Source organism: Hyaena hyaena, unplaced genomic scaffold, assembly GCF_003009895.1.
Source record: "Hyaena hyaena isolate Hyena2069 unplaced genomic scaffold, ASM300989v1 scaffold_661, whole genome shotgun sequence".
NCBI lineage: Eukaryota > Metazoa > Chordata > Mammalia > Carnivora > Hyaenidae > Hyaena > Hyaena hyaena.
The window spans coordinates 500,867-524,319 of record NW_024081294.1 but is presented as its reverse complement, the minus strand read 5'-3'; the positions used below and the strand labels follow the sequence as shown (position 1 = coordinate 524,319).

General features: G+C 35.8%; 1 protein-coding gene across 3 annotated transcripts; it reads right to left on the bottom strand.

The window, feature by feature from the left end:
- Positions 1-4,876: 4,876 nt before the first annotated feature.
- NUDT12 (nudix hydrolase 12) lies at positions 4,877-19,754 on the bottom strand. Of its 3 annotated transcripts, none has more exons than XM_039216959.1 (7): positions 19,658-19,754; positions 16,801-17,012; positions 15,658-16,247; positions 12,198-12,365; positions 11,023-11,136; positions 7,915-8,114; positions 4,877-6,956 (listed from the first exon to the last, which is right to left on the bottom strand). In XM_039216959.1, the coding sequence occupies exons 2-7, from the start codon at positions 17,004-17,006 to the stop codon at positions 6,846-6,848; spliced, it is 1,389 nt and encodes a 462-aa protein (XP_039072890.1). In that variant the 5' UTR covers positions 17,007-17,012; positions 19,658-19,754; the 3' UTR covers positions 4,877-6,845. The 3 variants fall into 3 exon arrangements, with proteins under 3 accessions (XP_039072890.1, XP_039072891.1, XP_039072892.1); XM_039216960.1 differs by lacking the exon at positions 19,658-19,754 and adding an exon at positions 19,257-19,590; XM_039216961.1 differs by lacking the exon at positions 19,658-19,754 and adding an exon at positions 19,104-19,240.
- Positions 19,755-23,453: the final 3,699 nt, after the last annotated feature.

Here is a 23,453-nt window from a genome sequence, read left to right as displayed (position 1 = left end):
AGGATCATTTGACTTCTCTTAGACTCAGTGTGCTCATTTGTAAAACTAGGATAAATAATATAGGCCCTGATTTACAATTTTTTTAAATGTTTTATTTATTTCTAGGAGAGAGAGAGAGATAGCGTGAGCAGGGGAGTGTCAGAGAGAGAGGGAGTCACAGACTGAAACAGGCTCCAGGCTCCGAGCTGGCAGTCAGCACAGAGCCCGATGCGGGGCTCGAACCCACGAACCGTGAGATCATGACCTAAGCGAAAGTCGGACGTTTAACCGACTAAGCCACCCAGGCGCCCCTAGAATTTTTGAAATCCTATCAAATATGTAAATGAAAGCATAGTTTAGAGGTACAGTTTAGAATCTTTAAATAAATGAGACATTTCTATTTATGTAGTTGTAAAATGATAGTGCTTATAATTATTCAGGTGATTCTTATTTATTAATGCCTAATAAAAATGTAGAAGGTTTTTCTGTGGCTTTTTGCAAACACAGAAATTATGGTATATATGAGGTTGGAAGAAAGGGAAGTGATCAGATTTGAAACTCCAGGGGTAAATTGCTATGCCAAGGAAATTGGACTTGAAATTTTGTCTAAATGGGAGTCTTTTTATTATTATTTTAATGTTTTGTGTGTGTGTGTGTGTGTGTGTGTGTGTATGTGTGAGAGAGAGAGAGACAGAGAGACAGAGAGAGAGAGAGACAGAGTATGAGCAAGGGGGTGGGGCAGAGATAGAGGGAGACAGAATCCGAAGCAGGCTCCAGGTTTTAACTGTCAGCACAGAGCCCCATGCAGGGCTTGAACTCACAAACGGTGAGATCATGACCTGAGCCCAAGTTGGACGCTTAACCATGAGCCACCCAGGTGCCCCAAATGGGAGTCTTTTTGAGGAATTTAGCAAGATCTCTTTGGCTGCAGTGTGCAGAATGGATTGGGGGTGAAACCTAAAGTAAGAAGACCAGTTTAAGAACTCGATGTAGAAACCAGGTGAGTAGCCTGAATTCGGATTAGTGGCAAAGGACAGGGAGACATACTGATTTGTGAAATATTAAGATTCAATAAATATTAAGAAGTAGAAGCCAAGATCTGACACTCAAGTATTAAGAAGTAAAAGGGATAGGATTTGGAGTTTGCTTGGCTGTGGGGTAGAGTAGGATAAGGAACAAAGTAGACAAAGTAAGCATAATAATACCCTAAAGTTCCATGTTGGAGATTACAAGATTATTAAAGTAGGGAAATAGAGAGGTGCCTGGTTGGCTCAGTCAGTTAAGTGGCTGCCTCTTGATTCTGGCTCAGGTCAGTGATCCTGGGATCAAGCCAGCCCCATGTTGGGCTATGTGCTGATAGCATGGAGACTGCTTGGGATTTGCTCTCTCCCTATCTCTCTGCCCCTTCCCTGCTCCTCTTGCTCTTTCTAGAATCTGGAATGTATCTGGAATAAAAGATAATTTAATTGTACACATGTACTATCTGGGAGGCACTCAGATGTCCAAGCAGGTATGTCTAGTAGACAGTTGGAGATAGAAATCTGAGAATTAAGTAAGTAGTCTTGCAGAAATGTCCAGAGTAACAAAAATATAATGCCCCACCAGAAAAATTATCAAAACTTAAGGGCCTGAAAGAGAAATCTGAGACTGGAAGTTCTTTTCTCAGTGCAGCATTAAGAAAATTCTTTAAGATAGTCTGCTAAGTGGAAAGATGAAAGGATTTGGAGTGAAATACTTGGCTTCAAATTTTGGCTCTCCTATTTATTAACAGTGGGACTCTGAGAAAGTTAACCCCTCTTAGCCAACCTTAAAATGGGGATGATGATACTGACATTCATTTCATAAGGCTATTTAAGGATAAAATGAAATAACTGTCAAAACTTTATAAAGTCCTATGTAAATAATATTAGTATTATGAGAATAAGCTAACCTAAGAGTTACATTTTCTTAGGAGTTTGTTGTAAATAGGGATCCATAAGTAGTTCTGAGAAATACATTGGAGAGAATGGGCAACATAATTTTTACAAAGTTCAGAAATATGGATTTGAATTAAACTCACAATTTATTAGTGTTCATGTTAGAGTTACTTAACAAGGAGAATATACATACTCTCTTCATGGTGTAAAACAAAACACAGCATTTTATGTAATCATCATAATATAATGATGGTAATCATAAAATATTATGATTATCATCACTTAGACTATTATGATTTATCACAATAAAATAAAAAATGTTTATTATTCATGAGGATGTGTGAAATGGCTGGGAACTAAAGAAAAAGGTCAATATGACAACCAAGTAATTCGTATAAAATGAGTATTTTTCTGAATAATTATTAGAGAGGCCTCTACAGCCATGAAAACTTTGAGGTCCACATGGATACATGCAAATGTGTCTCTTCATCCTTGATAGCATCTTCCAGAACACACAGAGCTCCTCATGGCTACATTCACACTAAAGACTTCACTACAGTACAGAACTGATGATGGTGAGACCAAGGCAGCCCCTGAGGTTGGAATTTGTGCACATCATTAGGGCATCTTATTTGGAGTTCCTCCCAACTGCAGTAGAGTACTTGAACTTGTTTCATAAACCAACAAAACCCAGCAAAAAAGAGCAAAATAACTCTTAGCAGCAAAGCCGGTGGATAAATGGCATTTTAAATTGTTTTTAGCTCCACGGATAGAGAGGACTTCAGCTCACTGCTATCTGCAAGCTGTATAAATATTTATAAGGTACTCTCCTGAGGTGTTCAAAACATCACACTGCTCCAATAGACTACAATTTCAGGCTGGAGTAAAATGGGCAGGATAAAAAGTAAAAAAAAAAAAAAAAAAGTAAAAAACTTCAGACTACATCATTTGTCCACTTATGCTGTTCTAAAATAGATACAAGTACTAGTTTCAATTTCTACTTCTGGGTGGAACATTCACATTACTGCAAATGAAACCACCTCACAAATTAAGTGTTGAGAATGTTCTTAATCTATCAGGGATGAGACAAGAAGTTGATCTGGTGTAGTTTCCACGAGACTAGGAATGGAAAGCCAGGACTTTCTTTGTTCCTTATGCTAGATTTTATCTGTCTCTTCTCAGACTAGTTTCAACGAAAAAAGTTTTCATTTGCAGAAATGTCTGCTTTTTTTAACTTAAAATCTGTTTTAAAATTCCACAGCTGCCCCCACTATTCTGTACCGCATCATTATAATGGGAATTGTGAAGGGAGAAATATCCACTGTCCCGTGCTATGGTGTTGTATGCTTAGCAAGAAAAGGGAAACGTAGTATTGTATATGGAATAAAGTTAAAAGTGCTACTTCTAACAAGGAATATGATTATATGTAGATATAATTCCCTTCAGTGAAAATGGAATGAGGAATTTGCCTACTAGCCCAGTTAACATGTCCATGATAGTTGAAAAAAGTTTTTCCAAACAAAAGAATTCACATTTCTGAGTACCCATTTTTTCCTATGGGATCCCTATTACTTTTATTACCTATTTCCTATGCCATACTTTATTTCCTTTTGACCATTCTACTTGGGGCAAATACAATGAATCATTTGAAAATCCACTGTAGATAATAAACTGCACTTGCTCTTATAGAAGCGGTTTTGAATTCTGAGTGTCCTAGAAGAAAAAGGACAGGCATAGTGTAGGGTGAAAAATCATTTTTAGCATTGAGATTATTTTCACAAAAAGAACTTCTTTTCATTTCTTTCTTGACTGGTGAGACTTTTTGAAGATGTAGGCTCTAGGCGACATTATCCCTGTCTCCTGGAAATATACCCTCTGCCTATCATCTGCCTCTGTGGTGTCCCAAGCATTTGAACCCGTTATCGAGCACCCACCACCTGCACTGAAGTCAAATTCTCTCGCCCTCTTTCCAACACATTTGCAAGTACTTCTGGTTTGCCTCAAGACCTAGTTCTTTTACATCTGTAGACAGATACACCTAATTTTGCACTTTGGAACACTTTGTCCTAGATATTTTTCTACTAGAGAGAAATAGGTCTTTTAAGCGCAACACTCATTACTGCTACCTGTTCAGCAATATGTGAATATGAGTGTGTGTGTGTGTGTGTGTGTGTACACACACATCCAGGATGTAATAGTTGGCTCCCATCCCTAATAAAATTTGTATTCTGGAAATGTTATTCTAAATAATGGATAGATTTGTTTTATAGAACATTTTCACCTGCTATTTTGCAGTATACACATTAGCAACACAGTTCTAGAACCAATAACAGACACCTCATGGTCTTATCCTCTGTTGTTCCATTCTTTTCTGTCTTCACCCAAATCTCCAACTTGATCTTTGAAAGAATTAAATCATTTTTCCAACTAAATGAAACATGTAGGCTTCTAACTCTTCTAAGAGCTTCCATGAACAGTAAACAGTGAAAAATTCAAAATGCAAAGACTAGTAATAAAAATAGATATTAGACAAATAATTTCAAATCTGAAGATAAAAAACTGATTATATAGATGTATGTTTATACATATACATATGATCTAAAATAAAAATTTAAGTCTACTTTTTTTAATGTTCATTTATTATTTTGAGAGAGAGAGTGAGCACATGCATGAGTAGCGGAGGGGCATAGAGAGGAGGACACAGAATCCGAAGCAGGCTTTAGGCTCTGAGCTGTTAGCATAGAGCCCGACCTAGGGCTCAAACTCATGGACCCGAACCATAGACCGCGAGACCATGACCTGAGCTGAAGATGGATCCTTAACTGAGCCACGAAGGTACCTCTAAATATGGTTATTTTTAAAAGAGATTTTACACTTATTGTTTACATATCATTAAACAGAAGAGGATGACTGAAATTGGGTTTTCATTTTTCAGAAGACATTTACCAAAACATATTAAAAAATACATAACACACAAAACAGAAAATAGACAAATATTTTAATTTTTGTTACCTTCATTTCCATTAGAATACATTTATGGCACTTGAACCTCTACCATTTCTTTGCTATTCCTTTTATTTGCATATAGCTATTCACCTCTTAGAGGTAAGCAATGTTAAAAGTGATTATTAGTAACAATAACTTATACTTACTGATTTTCCCTGGGAATAGGATTAAACATCCAAAACTAAATTTATAACTATATTTTGTTGATATTTTATATTTTACTTTACTACTGAACATGGAAACCTAGAACTCTATGATGTAATCTTAGATTCTCTAAGTACATTTGGAGTAAAACTGAACCTGAAGTCATCACACTTAATAATAATAAGGAACATAATTTTCTATTTACTTATGAAGTTTAAATTTTATTTGTGTATCTAAATGTCCAATGTGAGTCAGTTTTCTAAAGTTCTGATGCCAATTTTCATCAATTAATAAGAAAATCATTGTTAGTAAAGTTTTATCTAAGAAAATTATCATATTTAACTTAAATGACTTTAATATCTAAACTTGTAATTGATAATATTTGGTAAATTAAATTTGTTCTTATCCCTTATTATAATTTATTCTACTTATATTTTTAGTAGTAGTTTCTACTTCCTATTAGAGGGAGAGTCTTGCACTGAGCTATCCAGTACAGACTGCTAAAGTTTAGTTATCTACCTGTAATTACAATGAATTGTATTAACAATAGTAAGTTGTAATTGTGTAACTTTTATTGATTAATTGATTCACCTTTAATGGATTAAATTAGTTAAATTCATCTTTCAGGATTTCTTTTTCCGTATCTATAAAAGAAGATCATTGAACTACATATATTATCCTTAAGATCTCTTCCAGTTCTAACATAATAAAGAAATTATGTAATTTATACATTTATAGACTTAAATTCAAAAGAGCCTTATAAAATGACAATTCTCTGTTGCAAAATTGTAAATTACTACTTTTCTCTGAGTCCTGCTGATCAGTTCTAAAATATATTTATTTTATAAAGCTTCTTAGAATACATTGAAAGAGGGCCAAAATCAAAATGTTGCATTTGAGTTTAATAAATGTTATTAGTAATGATTACATAATTTCTTTGCTAATGCAGGTACATCCCTTATCACAAAATGACATAAAGCCAGTGTTTTTATTGAATATATAAATCTACCTGGGACATATTTAATATCAGATCTTTGAGGTGAATTCCTTTCAAATTTCAGTGAAAAAGAGAATTCTGATTTGTCTTAAGAACAACTTTGAATATAACAGATAAATAGACATATTAATTGATTTTAGGTTTAAGGAGGCAGTCCCATACACAGAGGTATGCTCTCACTTAAGCTCTCCTTCCATGTATTCTGTTCACTAGCAGAGTTGGAAAGGTGGAAAATTCTTCACACTGATCAAAGCAGACTAGTAGCAACACTATAATAGCACCACTGAGAGAACAAAGGAGCCAGGACAAAAATGGAATATAATGGGAAGTGAGCAAATATCAGCTACTGACAACTGAAAGAAACTTTGTAGTAACGAAAAGACTGAAAATGAAGCTTAAAATCCATTAAAATTATTTTGTCTCATTTCTCAAAAACAGAACTATAGTGACTGGTCTAATGCTTACAAAAGGCACTGGAATTTAGGTTTGTTTACATTTTTAGAATATTTATCTTTACAACATGATTTTTCTTATTAGAAATAAACTTTAGTGACATGGAATTGTGGAGCACAACAAAAGGATGTTTGGAGAAGGCTGACTCAGATTTAACAAAATCTGAGGCAGTGTTGTGTTTTATAAAAATACAAATTCTATGGTTAAGATGGAAAGTACATGTTGAAAATATTTCTGAAAATACGGCATTTTGTGTAGTGACATTCTAAAGCGCACTAAATATTTCTAATCTCACTTGAGGAATAAGTGGCATTAGAAGTCAATTAATATTCAAAGTCTAGTTATTTGATTTAGAGATTGGGGTTCATTCCAATCCAGTGTTTGATTAATTGGTGTGCAATAGCTCGGCTTGGTGGCACAAAGAATGCCTGCTGCTTCCCTTTCGTCAGAACATCCACAACCTAAAATATACCATAATAAAATATATTAGGATTTCAACACTGTCATACTTAAATACTATTTTTATGCTTATACAATTCAGTTAAATGTGATGATTTTTACAGTGAATAGCAACAAGAGAAACTGTCCACACCCATGTTCAACATGCAAAATTTAGTACAGTAATTTACTAGATTCAATGAGTTAGTGATTCCATTTAAAAAATATTTGAGATAGGTGTATTGCCTCACGAAAATAAGGTCACAAAAAAGAAAAGTATGTGCTCCACATTTATTTTCAAAGTAAAGTAAACTTTTGGAACAGTTTCCTTTTTATAAATTTTGAAAAAAATCTAATTTCTACTTTTTGAGGTTGGGCATAAAATAAAATTAATTTTGTTCAGGCAAAGTCAGAAAGGATTTCAGGTCTTCACTACTAAGAGTGTATTCATTTGTTTTCTATACAAATATTTTAGGTCATGCAAAACACAGACAAGTAGTTTATCTTGCCTTCTAGTACTGAGGATGATGCTTTAAAAAGTTCTTGTGAGCATATCTTTGTTATTCTTGTCCTTAAGCACATTTTAAAATGAACAAGAACTTTTCAAAAATTTTAAGCATTTGTGTTCCTATTTTTTGAGAGCTACTTGTTTTAATGTTATAAACTAAAATCTAAAACGTTCAAGAATAAAATTCCTGTTTTCCATCTTTGAAATAATGTTTGCCTATTTTAAGTCCATTGAAAGGTAACATTAGTCTGAAGGAATGGCATTTGAAATTAGAAAAAGGCACAGAATCATCAACTAGAAGAATATCACAGAATGAGTTAACATAGGACACATCAATTACATTGTAATCCATGCATGATGAGTGGGCCATAGGCATGCATTCAATTTGTTGAAAACATATATCCTTGCTGCATGCCCAAACTGATACAGTCAGAGAACAATCAATAGAAGAAGGAAATTAAATTGAACTTTACCTGTTCTCTAGTGAACCAGCGGGCATCCTCTATTTCATTCTTGTCAACTTTAATTTCTGTAGACACTGCCACAGCTAAGCAACCAATCATTAAGGAGGAGGGCATTGGCCATGGCTGACAAGAGACATACTGAACATGGCCAACTTTGACTCCACTTTCCTCTTCTACTTCTCTCCGAACAGCATCTTCTATTGTCTCCCCTAATCAAATGGGGCAAAAGAACAAGTAGCTGATGAACATCCCCTGGACATTTTGTGCTCCAAATGGTTCAAACATTTGGAAATCACTTTGGACAGAAACCCAATTCAAAGAATCAGAAAGCAGAGCCTTAAAGTAGACTGGAATTCAAGAAAACATGGTTTCTTTTAGTATATGACCACATATATGATCAAACTGCCAGGACACTTTTCTAAAAGGTCCAAATTTTTAGTTACATGGTAAGAATTGTAACATCTACAACTATCCAGCACTGTTATTGGCTAAACGCTATGCAAGCATCTTTTTATATATTACCTCATTTATTATCACTAGTTACAAATTATCATTACAAGATTTTTATAAAAGGCTAGCCTTTCCTCACTAAAATCTTAAATATTTTTTCTTATGTTGTCAAACAATTATTGCAGATAACTTTTCTCAAAAGAGTTGAAGACCACATAAAACCACAAGTTTAAAAACCTCCTAATATGAAACAGTATTTTTTCTTTCTAAATGTTTTTGTTCTTCTGGAGAACTGTTGACTCAGCTATGATAAAATAAAGTAATGCCTATAAGTACTTTATAGTTCTGATTTGTTGGAACTGAGAAGTAGAATAAAGGTTTCTAAGTTAAGTTTACCTGAAAGTTTAAAAATATTTTGCTACTTAAATATAGCTTTTTATTTGAAATAGATTGATAAAAGGCACCTGGATGGCTCAGTGGGTTAAGTGTCCAACTTTGGCTCAGGTCATGATCTCACGGTTCATGGATTAGAGCCCTGCGTTGGACTCTGTGCTGACAGCTCAGAGTCTGGAGCCTGCTTCAGATTCTGTGTCTCCCTGTCTCTCTGCCCATGTCCTGCGTGTGCTCTGTCTCACTCTGTCTCTCAAAAATAAAAATAGTTAAAAAAAATTGAAATAGATGGATATATTTCTTATATTAAAATTAACAACTTATGTCCCCCCCCCCCCAAAAAAAAAAGAAAACAAAACCAAAACCATAGTGGGGAGGTAAAAGTCACAGACTAGCATTAAGATATTTGCAAGTCCACAGTTATAGATTAGCATACTATATATACCATAAAACTCCTATAATTAAAAAAAAAAAAGGTAAACCAAAATAAAGTTAGGCAAACAATATAAGCATGTACAATTCAGAGAAAATGAAAATCGGATGCCTCAAACACATCTGAAAAAGATGCTCCCATTAGCAGGTAATGAAAATCAAAACTACAGTGACGTTATTTCATACCCATCAGAATGGCAAATTATAAAGTATGAAAATCCTTAGTGAAGATGTGGAACAAGAGAACATTTCATGTGCTGTTAGAGTGTAAACTGGTAGGGACACTTCAGAAAGCAACCTGGCAATATCTACAAAGGGTTAGGATGCTCATATACTACGAGTTAGCAATTCTACTCTCAAGTATATACCCTTGATAACTCTTGCAAATGTGAACAAGGAGTAATATAAGAATATTCTTGGCGGTGTTGTTTGTAATAGAAATTCTGATATAAATTACACGTCTAATAGCAGAATGGATAAATTGAACAATATTTATAAATAAAATGGTGACAGCAGTTAAAAAAACGGTCTACTGGGGCGCCTGGGTGGCTTAGTACGTTAAGCGTCCGACTTTTGCTCAGGTCATGATCTCGCGGTTCGTGGGTTCGAGCCCCGCGTCGGGCTCTGTGCTGACTGCCAGCTCGGAGCCTGGAGCCTGTTTCAGCCTGTGACTCCCTCTCTCTCTGACCCTCCCCTGCTCACGCTGTCTCTCTCTCTCTCTCTCCTAGAAATAAATAAAAAATTAAAAAAATTAAAAAAAAAAAACGGTCTAGAGTTACTAGAGACAGCAGAGTGATTAAAAGCATAGATTCAGCCAAAATGTCCAGGTTTGTATCTCTGCCCTACCACTCACTAGCTATTTGATCTGGAGCAAGTTATCCAGCTCTGGAAACTCAGTGCCCTATCTGTAAAATTGCTGTAATAGTACCTACTTGATAAGACTGTATGAGGATTGTCTGATTCAATATATGGAAAGCTTGTGAAACAGAGCATGGTACAATGTATGTTTACTGCTATTACTAGCACAGATTAATACTGGAAGTTAAGATTAAACATGTATAGGGGCGCCTGGGTGGCTCATTTGGTTAAGCATCCGACTTCGGCTCACATCATGATCTCACGGTTCGTGGGTTCGAGCCCTGCGTCGGGCTCTGTGCTGACAGCTAGCTCAGAGCCTGGAGCCTGCTTCAGATTCTGTGTCTCTCTCTCTCTCTCTGACCCTCCCCTGATCACACTGTTTCTCTCTCTCTCTCAGAAATAAACAAAACTTTAAAAAATTTTTTTTAAGATTAAACATGGATGTTAACTATCATTTATTCCACAAATTATTTATTGAACTCTAACTATATATAAGGCCCTGTTCTAAGGGTTTGGGCTACAACTATGAATGAAGTAAGGTCCTAGCCCTTATGGAACTTACCTTCTAGTGTGAGCAGATAATAAATAAGTAGATAGATAAACAGATACAAACACACATAAGATAATAAATATATACACACATAACATGTCAGGTGCTGATGAATGTCGTAGGGAAAAGTCAGGCAGGATGACAGAATTGTGAATGCAGGGTACGAAGCTAACTAATGTATTTGGGGCTGTCTGGAAAGGCCTCTGAAAAGGTGACACAGTTGAGCTAGTGAGGTGTGACACAGATACGTTGCATAAGAGCAATATATGAAAGAGGAAATGTTGCATTTTTAAAACAGACAAAATTATTCCACTAGTAAAACCAAAATTCTATCACATAGCATGAGAATTTGTTTTTTAAATGCTATTTATAATTTTTATTTATAAATTACAAGTTAAAGGAAAATTATTACTAAAGTTATGAAGAAAAAGGCTTACCAGGTTCAATAAATCCAGCTAGGCAAGTAAACATGCCTGGGGGAAATCTTTTCTGCCTGCCTAAAAGGCATTTGGTCCCATCTGGATGAATAACTTGCATGATTACCACAGGATCTGTTTGTTAAGAATTAGATGAATGAATGATATATAAAAAATAATTTAGACTCATCGTGTAAAATCCCTGTCAAGTACTATAATAAGAAATTGTATCTCCTATAAGAACAAGACTCTTGTCTAGTTATGAGATTGTTTCTTTTTGCCTGATGACAAAGTATTTCAGGGAAACTGCATAGAATATTATAAACTAAAGGAAGACCATTTCTATCTTCTTAATAGCAACAAATGTCATATACTTACAGCATGCTAGACATTTTGTTATATTTCAATTATAAAAACGAGAGTAGATATTATATGGCATGAAGAAAATACAAATTTTACTAGGTGAATGTGAATTTCCCTCTCCCTTCCATGCTACTCCTGAACAAAATGTTTTTAAAAGCTAATGTGGCTCTATGATTAAAGTTTAAGTCATTAAAAAAATAAAATTTAAATTAAGTAACAGTTTATTTCCCAGAAGTCTCCTTACTAGGCCATGGCTGAGAACAGGAATCAAATGTAAAATGCTCCTGAGCAGTGAAAATAGGTGTCACCAAATCAGGCACTTTACTGCCAGGAGACCTCCTTAGATACTGCTCAGACTATCTGTTATTTTTCCACAAGTTTTAAGTATTAAGTTTTCAGATTTCCAAACCTACAGAAGACTCCAATGGAGCAATTAGAAGGAGGAGAGCAGGAGGCAGACACCAGCAGTGATGAAAAGCTAGCTCTAGGCCATACTGCTTTGGTGATGCCTCAAACAGGCACTGAAATGTTGGGGCTTTTTGTTTGTTTCTGCACTAAATGGATCCAGATTGGTGGACTTTTGAAATCACCTATTTTAATACATCAGAGTCATACTGATCAGCTATTTCTTAACTATGAATTAATTATACACAATGTCCTTTACTTAAAAGTCATGAAAGTATATATACTTTAATACTCGTAGACTTAACATTTAAACATACTTTTAATAAAAAGGTAAACCCCTCAACAACTCAAAATCTTGTCTTCCGAGCATGTCTTATTCCCTATGATTCCAGATGTCTGAGATTTCACTGTAGATGAAAAAGGCTTACCAACTCTTGGGTATGATGTATTGTGAACGCCATGGAGGCTAGGACAGCCTTCTTTTAAGCATACTCTTTTGTAGCCACCTTCCTCAATTGTAGTGGCACTTCCACAGGTTGGGCAGAACTTGTATCGACTGTGCCAGGCAAGAACAGCTCTTGCTTGAGCTACAACCCCTTTAACAGAAGCATAAGAAGTTTTAATTCTGTGATAAACTGTAAACAAATTAATATCAAAGTAAAATGTTCCTAAGTCAGTAAAGGCATACACTGTATTTTCTGAGTAGCTCTGTGATCAAGGACGTTAGTATTCCTATTTTTATGATGTGTATATTTCTTCTAAAGTAAAAGATTTAATCCAACAGATGACAAATGAAAATTAGATTTAAGTTTAATGTGAACTAATAAATATAATTCTCACATAACACAGATGTACTAACATCTATCTTATATACTATATTACTTCAGGCTTTTACTACAGATGATTTTCAAATTTTGGATATACAAGATTCTAGTGCATAGTGATTTTGCAAAAATTGACTTTACACTAGTGACTTTTATAAAAATACATTACAAAGCCAGTTCCTAATTTGGAGTTGGAATATAAAAAAATATTAGTAGGAAGCTTTAGGAACCTCTCTCTTTTCCTGGGTGACTAAACTACTACTGGGCCATGTCACTGTGAAACATTTCCTGTTTACAACTGGAAACTTCACAGAATGTAAAAAAAATAAGTACTGTATTTATAATATTCATGGTTAACTTTGTTCATGAAAAAAAAATGCCTACAAGGAAAAAATTCTTAGAATATCTATACTTTGGCATATACCCTGGTATTTCAAAAAAGAATATGGTCTGACCAGAAACATTACATTTGAAGCAATAAAACTAGAAATGATATATTTGCACATGCTTGACAAACTTATTCTCCCTAAAATATATTATTTGGTCTAAGGATTTTTGAAATAAGCAAAATAACCATAAACAACAATATTTTAAATTGGGAAAAACAAAACGAATAAACCCTACATAAAAACAAATGTAATACTAAAACTCAGTGAATCATAGACATTAAATATCTGTCTACTACATTAACTAGTAATATGTAATCTATGCTAAATTTCTACATTATTTCAGTATTGTTTCAATAAGAAGCTAATATTTATTGAGTACCTACTATATGCCAAGCATCATGCAAAGATGTTTATATACACAATTATTTATTTATTTATGAATGAATGAATGAAGAAAAGAGATATTTCTATTGGACTACCTGGAACGGAGGATAGTGTGGTATGGATGGATGAATGACAAATAATACAAGTATATTTTATGTGAAATAAACAAAAAACAGCTCAACAGGTTGTATTATCTTATTTAATGGTTAGAGCAATGATATAGGTACTATTAGTATCCTTATTTTAAAGGAGGAAACTGAAGCACGAAGAGGTTACATTAACTATGTAAAGTTATACACCAAGTGAATAAAAGGTCCTCAATTTCCTAACAATTAAAAAAAGAGAGACCATTTTGATCTTAAAATTATATTGCTAAAAATAAATTTTCTTTAGAATGTGCAATGTTTGGGGGCACCTGGGTAGTTCAGTAGGTTAGGTGTCTGATTCTTGATTTCAGCTCAGGTCATGATCTCATGGTTGGAGAGTTCAAGCCCTGCACTTATAGCAGAGCCCGCTGTGGATTCTTCTCTCTCCCCTTCTTTCTACCCATCTCCCTGACCCCAAATAAATAAATTAAAAAAAGTGCATTGTTGGGGTGCCTGGGTGACTCAGTTGGTTAAACGTCCAACTCTTGATTTTGGCTCAGGTCACTATCTCATGGCTGTGAGATCAAGCCCCACAATGATCTTAATGCTGGGCTTGGAGCCTGTTTAAGATTCTCTCTCTTCCTCTGCTTCTCTTGAGTGTGTACATGCACTCTCTATTATAAAAAATTACATTTTCTCCACAGATGTGGAGAATAAAACATACCAATCCAGACTTTGGGAGGAGGCATCTAAGCAGTCTCTGGAAGGGCCCACCACTCATCTAAGGAAAGCTGGACACTGAGAGTGACCCCTTTTTACTTCCCATTAACTTTTCAATCAATCATAATTTAGCTTATATTCTTTCTACTCCACTGATATTCCTCTTGTTAAATTCATCAACAGCTTCATATTCTAAAACGAAAGATCCTTTAAAAAAATCTTTTTCTATCTTACTCAAATTCTCAACAGCATTTGGTATATTTGACCACTCTCTTGAAATACTCTGCTCTCTTGGTTTCCACGAGCATTCCCCCTATTTTCCTCTTACCTTATGGCCATACTGTCACCAATAACTTTGATGGCTCCTTTGTTTCTACCTGACTTCAAAGTTTAGGGGGATTTATCTGTGATTCTGAGGCTTTTTATTGCTTGCTGTCAACAACTAAGTAGTCTCAGTACTTCCTGAGATTTAAATATCATGTTGATGACTCCCATATGGGTATCTCTAGTTGAGACCTCTCCTCTGTGTTCCAGATTCTAATATCCTTCTCTAAAACTGAACATGCCCCAAAATAAAATCTTAATTTATTTCAAGTCTGTCCTGCTTCCTTTGCTCAACCTGTCAACCTATATTATTTTATCAAGAAATACCACTATCTACCAAATTCCTAAAGTCTCAAACCTAGCAATTATTCATGATCTTTTCCTTTATTATTATATGTCCTAAACCCAATCCATCAGCAAGTGCTGATGATTTTCTCTCTAAAAAATACCTTGAATGTGGCCCCTTTTCTCCATCTCCGTCACCTTAATTCAGGTGTAGTCCAGTTTACTATCCTCTCTTACAATAGACTCAACTTACTGATCAAGCTCTATCAGTTTCATCTCTAGAACATCTTGAACTCTCCCTTTCTCTCCATCAACTCAATCCACTGCAGTCTCTTAACTGGGCTACTATAACCTTCAATCTCCTCTTAACAAGACTTCTGACTTCACAATTAATTACTTACAATTCATGATCTACAAAGCAGGCAGAACAAAGGTTTTTGTTTCTTTTTAAAACATAGGTCAGGTTGTAACATTTAAATGAACCTCAGAATAAAACTCCTAATTTCCTACCATAGCATTTAAGGTCCCACATGAACTAGCACACCCAGCAACAGAAAACAAAATAGTCAAGGTCTCTGCCATCAAGCTCAGTGTACAGCAGGTGCTCAATAATTATTCACTGAAGAATAAAAAAAAAACCGGCAAGCAGTAGGATTAATTCTAGGGAAACTAATCTTGGCTGATTAAAACTGCTGTAACTGCTCAGGTGAGTAGTCCCCTAGAGTGAGAACTTTAGGAAATTTCTAATGAATAAAGCCTAATTTCATGGCTTGCTGAAAGAAGTGTGCCTCCTAGAATATGCAGACACCTATAACTCCAACCGAGTTCCAGAAACCAGATTATTACCAATACAAGTAAATCATATTCACTTCTTACCAGCCTCTTTTTCTTTCAATTGCAAAAGAGCTGGCATTGGAGGATGAAGAAAGTAACAATTTTCATGCCTTTGCTTAAATTCTTCAGCAGCAACAGGATCTATACCTAGAGCAAACCAGGCAACCAACCCATCGTCTTCTTCTCTTGGGACTTCTCCAGAATAATTAACTGACTCTTTTTTCATTTCAAGTTCTACTCCAAGGAAAATCAAGGTGATCTTTTCAGGCTGAGCCAAATAATCTTTTATATCTGTGTAGTTCAGCTGACAAAGCCTGACTTCCGGCTGTTGGAAACTTTCTTTATTGCCACCTAGAGTAACCAAGGGATTTAAATCTGAGAAGAGGATATAAACTGTGGCTGGATGGCTTTCTTTAGCTAGTAGCCAGTGAGAATTATTTCTTTTTTCACTTTTTCGGTCTAATAGTGTCCTGCTAAAATAATTTTCACATTCTTCCACTTCCTTAGTTAGGAACCAAGGCTTCATCCCACCTTTTGCATTAGCTAGTAAGTTAGCTATATGCTTATAACCCCAAAATTTAGCAATGTCCAGTGCAGTCTGCCTTGATTTATTGACAATGGATCTGTCACACCTACAAATGGAAAGAAAAATAAAATAGGAAATAAAATTTTTCTTTAATATTTATTAAAATAAAATATTTCTAGATATATATAAAAGCCCTCTATTTAATCATTATATAAGTTTTTATTTTCTTTTTAGTACTAATGGGAAGGTTAAAAAACATAATCATAAATGATGCAAAGTTAGAGATAGCAAGGTATTTAAAATTTTTGGAGAACTGTAAAATAAAAAAACAGTAAGTTTTATGTGCTATAAGAAGAAATTACAATTTTATAAGGGGTTCTTAATAGTGATAGTGAGTAGATCTACATTTTATACCAGGTAGAAAAAGATTAGACTAACTCATAAATTTGTTTTGCTATTAAGTATGAAGGGTTCATCCCTCAATAAAAGAAATTAAAAGTTTTTAGTTAGGTATTTTGTTCTGTTTTTATATAATAAAACTGGTCAACAAGTTATTTACAAGTCTAATGGTATAAATAGGGCTATAAGAAAAATTTTAAATATGTAACCCAGAAATGAAACCACAGAGCCCTTCAAGTAGTAGTGCCTAAAATGTTTACCCTTTCTCAAGTAGAAACTGGACAACATCTGGGTGCCCATTCCTTGCAGCGTACATCAAAGCAGTCCAGCCATTTTCAGAAGTTTCATTGAGAAGAGATGGAGAATGACTGAGGATTACTGTTAACCCGGCAATATCTCCTTCTGCAGCTGAATAGTGAAACTGGGAAATTATTTCTTGCTTTAGGCTTCTTTTTACAGAAGACATTTCTTCCTTTAAAAAAGGAAAATAGAAAAAAAACCCCTCTCATTTTCATTTGCTTTTTGTTCAATGAGAACATTATCTGAATGTTGACGTAACTAGAATAGGCGTGGTTTCTAAAGCTATATACTCTTTAAAAGGTAATTTGTAACCAACCGTCATCCTAGTATACATTTCAAAATTGTTATCAGTTGAGAATTTTAAATATAACTCACCATTGGGGGGTGTACAACACAATGTATAAAGATCTTTGGTAATAAACAGAAGGGGAACATATCCTTGAGGGGGGGTTGCCAGGTAACAAACTTTACAAAGAGGAGGAGGTAACTTACAGGCAGATCAGAGGGATTTCAATATAGATCAAGGGAAGGAGGGGGGGTTAAAGCAGATAGAAGTCAAGTAGGAGGGTTTTTAGCAGATGACAACTAGTATTCTCTGAGAGGCTATGTTGTCATAAACAGATGCCTGCCTTTAGGAAAATTATGATCCTACAGCTAGCTAATTATTCAAAACCTGTGTTACATTTCACATGAAAACACTTTTTTGTTTTCCCTTGCACAATTAATTCTATAATCCATGTAGGACTGATTTTTGTTCATGGTGTAAAGTAGGGGCAAGGTTCATTTTTACCCAATGGGTAATCCATCTGACTTGGCACCATTCTTGAAATTACCATCTTTGTCCCATTGCACTGCAGCTGTCATCCTTGTCATAAGTCAAATGGCCATATATTTTGGATCTATTAGTGAACACTGTGCTGTTGGTCACTTTGTCAAAGTTTGAATGACAGAAGCTATTTAAACCATTAACTTTGTCTGCTTTGTTACTTCATTGCTTCCGATGTTTCAAACCACTTCATAAAAATTGTCTTATTGTGAACTGAACAGCAATTCTTTGTGGAAGCAGTTCAGGCTTAAGTTCTCTACGAGTTATGTTCTCTTTGAGAACAAAGTACTTTTTTAAGGTATGATTTTTTGTTTAGAAAAATGTTATTAACAATTGATTTATGATTCTACTGAGACTTCTATCATTTTAAGCAATAAGATATTTAGGCTAAAAAGGAAAGGTTATACTCCATACATTTTGACTGCTATGGTCTCTAGTGTTCTCAGTGTGCAATTTGATCAATTTTATAGTAGAAGTATGAACAGAAGTATGGGAAAAAATGAGCTGAAAAGATGAACTGTTTACCTTTCCTGTTTGTATCTTTCTGCTACTTGTAAAAAGGTCAAATTTGACTACTCACAAAAGGGGAGGGGTGTTGGGGGGGTATGGGTGAAATAGGTGATGGGGATTAAAGAATACACTGATGATGAACTCTGAATAGTGTAAAGAATTGCTGAATCACAGTATTGTACACCTGAAACGAACATAACACTGTATGTTAACTATACTGAAATTAAAGCAAAAAGCTTAACAAAAAACCTACTCATAGGAATGGTGAAAATATGTTTACAACTCAAATTTGGGGGAAGGACTTCTTTTGTTTTGCTGTAGAATTTATCTCACTGTTCTCTTCATATTGAGATTTCTAAATGCTTTACAAGCATTATCAATAACAAAAGCTATTTTCCAGGACTTTATTTTGAATTATTGCTGTATACTGACTCAGGTATGGTCTCCCTTCCAAGTTGCCTTTCCCTTAAATTGATTTTCCACAAAATATCACACAGGTTCTTCAGTTAGGTTTACTTTAAGCAATATTTTACTTTCTTATGTTCTGAGGTCATAGTCATTTCTCCACTCTCCCCAGAGGCCACTCCACAGGACAGAGTGCAAAACTGTCCTCCAAAAATATGGCACCATTCACTACACCCGGTACAATTCTTAAGCATACAGTATTCTCGGGAGAAAGGCTTTTTTCCCCTTCTTCTTTTTTTTTTTTTTTTTTTGGCAGAAAAGCTATCTAGAAACAGAACCATTTCTCATTTCAGAGAATCACACAAAATCCGAAACCCAGCTCTGCTGCCCTATTTTTTTTCGTTGACAGGTTTTCTACAAAGTAAGAATTTGAAGGCAGGTTGAGGTGATTAAATTAGCTAAATGCAGCCCTTGCTTTCTAAAAAAAAACCCCTGACCATTCTGAGAGATCGTTTAAAGAACCTCAGGTTTAAAGGGCTTTAGATTTTAAGGAAACCACATCCACTTTTTCCGGTGTGCACCCGGGGTCTTTGACCTGCTCAACGTCACATGGTTCAAGAAATAGGGCAGAGTTCAAGTACGGCTCTGTCAGTGAAGTCACTGACCATTATTTACCGAATTCCACGTCCTTGGGCATTCAAGGTGGCCATTTAACTAGCCAAGCAACACCTACGCACTGTCTCTCCGAACGCTTAAATGCCTTGAGATAGTTTATTTTCTTGTTATTACTGTGAGATTCCTTCTTTCAGCAGTTGAAGCAGCATTTCGTTTTCCCCACCTCAAAGACTGGACTGGAAAAGCCACCAGCAGCCGACAAGCTGCGCTCCCGGCCCCCACCAGGGAGTCAGGACTACGGGCCCACAGCTCCCGCGCCTGCACTCGCACCGCATCTGGAGACTGCGCCAACAACCCAGCACGGCCAGGCCGACAGCGCGGAGATCAAACAGCACTGAGAACTGGCCACCCACCCCAGGGCGGGCACCGGGGACGACTGACTAGCCGTTGCCGCTACTAACCCAAAGGTAACCAGAAATAGAGGAAGGCAGGATATAGCCGCAAGACCGCGAAAACCCCACGCTCGCTCTTCCCAGCGTCAGAAGGAGCCTTCCTGGCTTCCGGCGGAGGTTCGCTGTCCTCGCACGGTTTTATGGGAGATGTAGTTTGACGATCACAAATAGTGCGCCTTCCTGAAGGGGCGGGGTTTGGGGGGGGTGAACGCGTTGGGGAACCTAGGCTGGACGTCAGTGCTGTGAGGTCCAGCTTCTTGGTGGTGAGTTTAGGCGCTGGTTTTCGTTTTCCGTGCTACCGAGACAATGTGAAATATGCGGACGATGGAAAACTGTAGGTCTATGGAAACGGCTTTAAGTTTTTCAGTATTTCACACCAGTCCCCTAACCTCTCTGTGTGCTCCAGTGCGAGTGGCATGTTCAAAGCATTCTTTCGCATTGAATAAACCTGGCATCTTGGCTGGACCAACTTGCTGGACCAACTTGCTCCAGTATATGGCTGGAGCAAGTTAAATAGGTTGTGGGCCGCTGAACCTCAACTCTTCTTGTGCAAATGCTACTACGTATTGATGCCTCCTTCATTTAATCATCGTTTAAAAGGTGTATATCAAGTGCCCACAATACATCTTTGGGTTTTGAGTTAAGAGGATAATGCATTGAAAGCTCTTAGGTAGTTTAGAGTTTAGCTAGTGCTCACAACACAGTTATTCGTGCCTGTTATTATTTCATTTCCTTCGCCTTCATGTTCCAAAACCTAAAGAAGTTGCGTGAATTCAAGATTACAAAGCTAGGTTTTGGTAGTCTCCTGGACCAGAGCTTTTTTCTTCACTGAACTGCCTCCTTGGCATTCAGCATTTTAAGGAGTCTGTTAATGTTGACCACTGCTTCCTGCCTGAATTTGAGATATTGGAAGTCTTCTCTTAATCACAGTAAAGTTATGTATACTGGTCGACATTTGCTTTCATTACTGCTTTTTTTTTTTTAAATTTAATTTTTTCTAAAGGTAATTAATTAATGAGTTAATTAATTGGTTTAGTAACCTCTACCACCCATTGAAGTCACAATGCCAAGATCAAGAATTGCCTGCTCTTGTGACTGAGTCAGCAGGCACCCCGTCTTTACTGCGTTTTAAAACTTTGTCCTGTCCTTTCTGTGAGTAGTTGTCTTTAGTCTTTAATGATTTCACAGGTCAGACAGGAGGAGGTCAGAAATACTAAGTTTTAGTTAACTCACTTGAATACCCAATCTTTGTATTCAAACATATGTTAAATAAATTAGTGTAAGGAGCATTCATGTATTAATCATATAGTGTAAACAATTATAAATATATAGCCATTCCAGTCTTTAGTATTCTTGTGAAGTAAATACCAGACACTATTATTTTGCTAATAAATATATAAGGGTAAGTTTTTTGGAAGTATGAATATATATCTAAAGTATAAAATGGCTCTTAAAAAGAACATCATGCCATTAGTACAAATAAAATTTTAATAGTAATTCTGTAATATAGAAGAGACATTCAGTATTAAATTCAATTGTCTCAAATTTTCTTTTATATATTTTACAGTTGATTTGTTCAAATCAGGACTTGAGCAAAATCTCCACATTAGATTTGATGTTTTTTGATCTACAGATACCCCTATAATTTTGTTCTTGCAATTTATTTAGGAATAATGATTATTTGCTCTGTAGAGGTTCCCATATCCTGAATTTTGTAAATTGTATTCCCACAGTGTCTTATTGCCTGTATTTCTTGTAAACTGGTAGTTAAATCTACAGGTTTTTTAGATTAAAAAATTTTTTGTTTCTAATGAGGAGAAAGACTTTATGGGTGTTATTTATTATCTATTATTTCACATTAAGAGGCATACACTGGTTGTCTATGTCATGTTAAAATTGGTTATTGGGTTTAGATATTAGGCTGATAACGTTTATGGTAAATATAAATTATCCCATCACTTTCTGAGCTAATAGTTTTAACAGTCATTATTATTGCCTATTCATTATTTCACAGGAGTTGCAAAATGGTGATATTCTAATTTGATCATGCTTCATTTATTAACAGAAATTCTCTTTTATAGTAAAGAACTTTAACTCATTAATTACAGTCTACACAAGAACATTAGCATAAATATGACATTTTCTCTTTTATTTCCTAGTTTTCAGAATAATGAGTTAGTTCCCTAATAACCTTCAAGGTTTTTTTGTGTGTGTGTTTATTTATTCTTGAGAGACAAAGAGTATGAGTGGTGGTGGAATGGGGCAGAGAGAGAGGGAGACACAGAATCCCAAGCAGGCTCCAGGTTCTGGGCTGCTAGCACAGAGCCCAACGAGGGGCTTGAACTTATGAACCTCAAGATCATGAACTGAGCTGAAGTTGGATACTTCACTGACTGAGCCACCCAGGCATCCCCTTGATGCTTTTAAATATACTTAGGAACTTATGTATGTTAAAATTGAAGATATTATTATCTAAAAATATTTCTATAATATTTATTATATTTATGTGCGAATTATTTCTTTGGACAGTGGGAACCCTAAGTGGGCCCCTGGGTTCTTTTGACCAGGCTGCTGTAGGGTTTGACAGTTTACTTCCTTTCTGGCATGACAAAATGTTTTTTTTTTTTTTTTTTATTTCTAGGAGAGAGAGACAGCGTGAGCAGGGGAGGGTCAGAGAGAGGGGGAGGCACAGACCGAAACAGGCTCCAGGCTCTGAGCTGGCAGTCAGCACAGAGCCCGACGTGGGGCTCGAACCCACGAACCGCGAGATCATGACCTAAGCGAAAGTTGGACGCTTAACCAACTAAGCCACCCAGGCGCCCCTGGCATGACAAAATGTTTTAAACTCTTCTTGTAAATAATCTTCACAGATCTGGAATCAGTTGTTGCTGCAAGAAATGTTGATTCCTTTTAATAAGAAATGATATTTAGATACCACAGTTTTTTGAGTTTCAGGTGCTTATTGCTAATGGATTGCTGAATCCTTTCTGCGTGTAATCCTCCCCTAGGAAAGACTGACCAGATACAAGTCCTATCCTATAGGATTTTACACTACAGGGACAAGAATGGTGCCAACTTGGATATTAATGCCATAAAGTAATGTTTTCATTTTATTAATTTTCTTGTTTGAACACTTAAAGTTCCTCAGTACTGGGGGAAAAAGTTAAAACTCTTTAGCCTGGCATTTCTGCCTTCTGTAAAATGGATCCAAATATATTTTTTGCCATATTTTCTCAAGAATAATTTCTATAAACGGTTTCCATGATCTAGCCAGACTGGCTTACAGCTGACTGAGAATGCCTCTGATGCTCTCATACCTCAATGTTTTTGCTCATGCCACGTTTCCTAATTTAAATGCTTTCCCTTAGCCAAATCCAACCCATTTCTCAAAGTCCAGTTCAAGTCACTCTTCTTTTGGGTCTTCTAGAGTATTTCCATCCACATGATGATCAATTTATCACCAGTATACCCTTGCTCTTGCCACTTCAGTGTATGCTGGCTCTTACTACAGTGATTGTATTCCTTTGCCTGAGGGCTCTTTCTTGTCACCAGAGCCCATTTTACCTTCCTGCGCCTTAGACCAACAATACCAGATAATTAATATTACCTGGGAGTAGCACTTAGCTAATGACTGACATGAATGACTGTATAAAACTTTTAATCTTTTTCACCCTTTTACATACTGGCTACACTGCCTTAAACTGGTTGCCAGATATCTCCAGTGGAATTAGTTTAGTTTTTTGTTGTTGTCACTGTTGTTGTTGTTATTTTTAATCCACAGTGGATATTTGATTAATAACCAAAC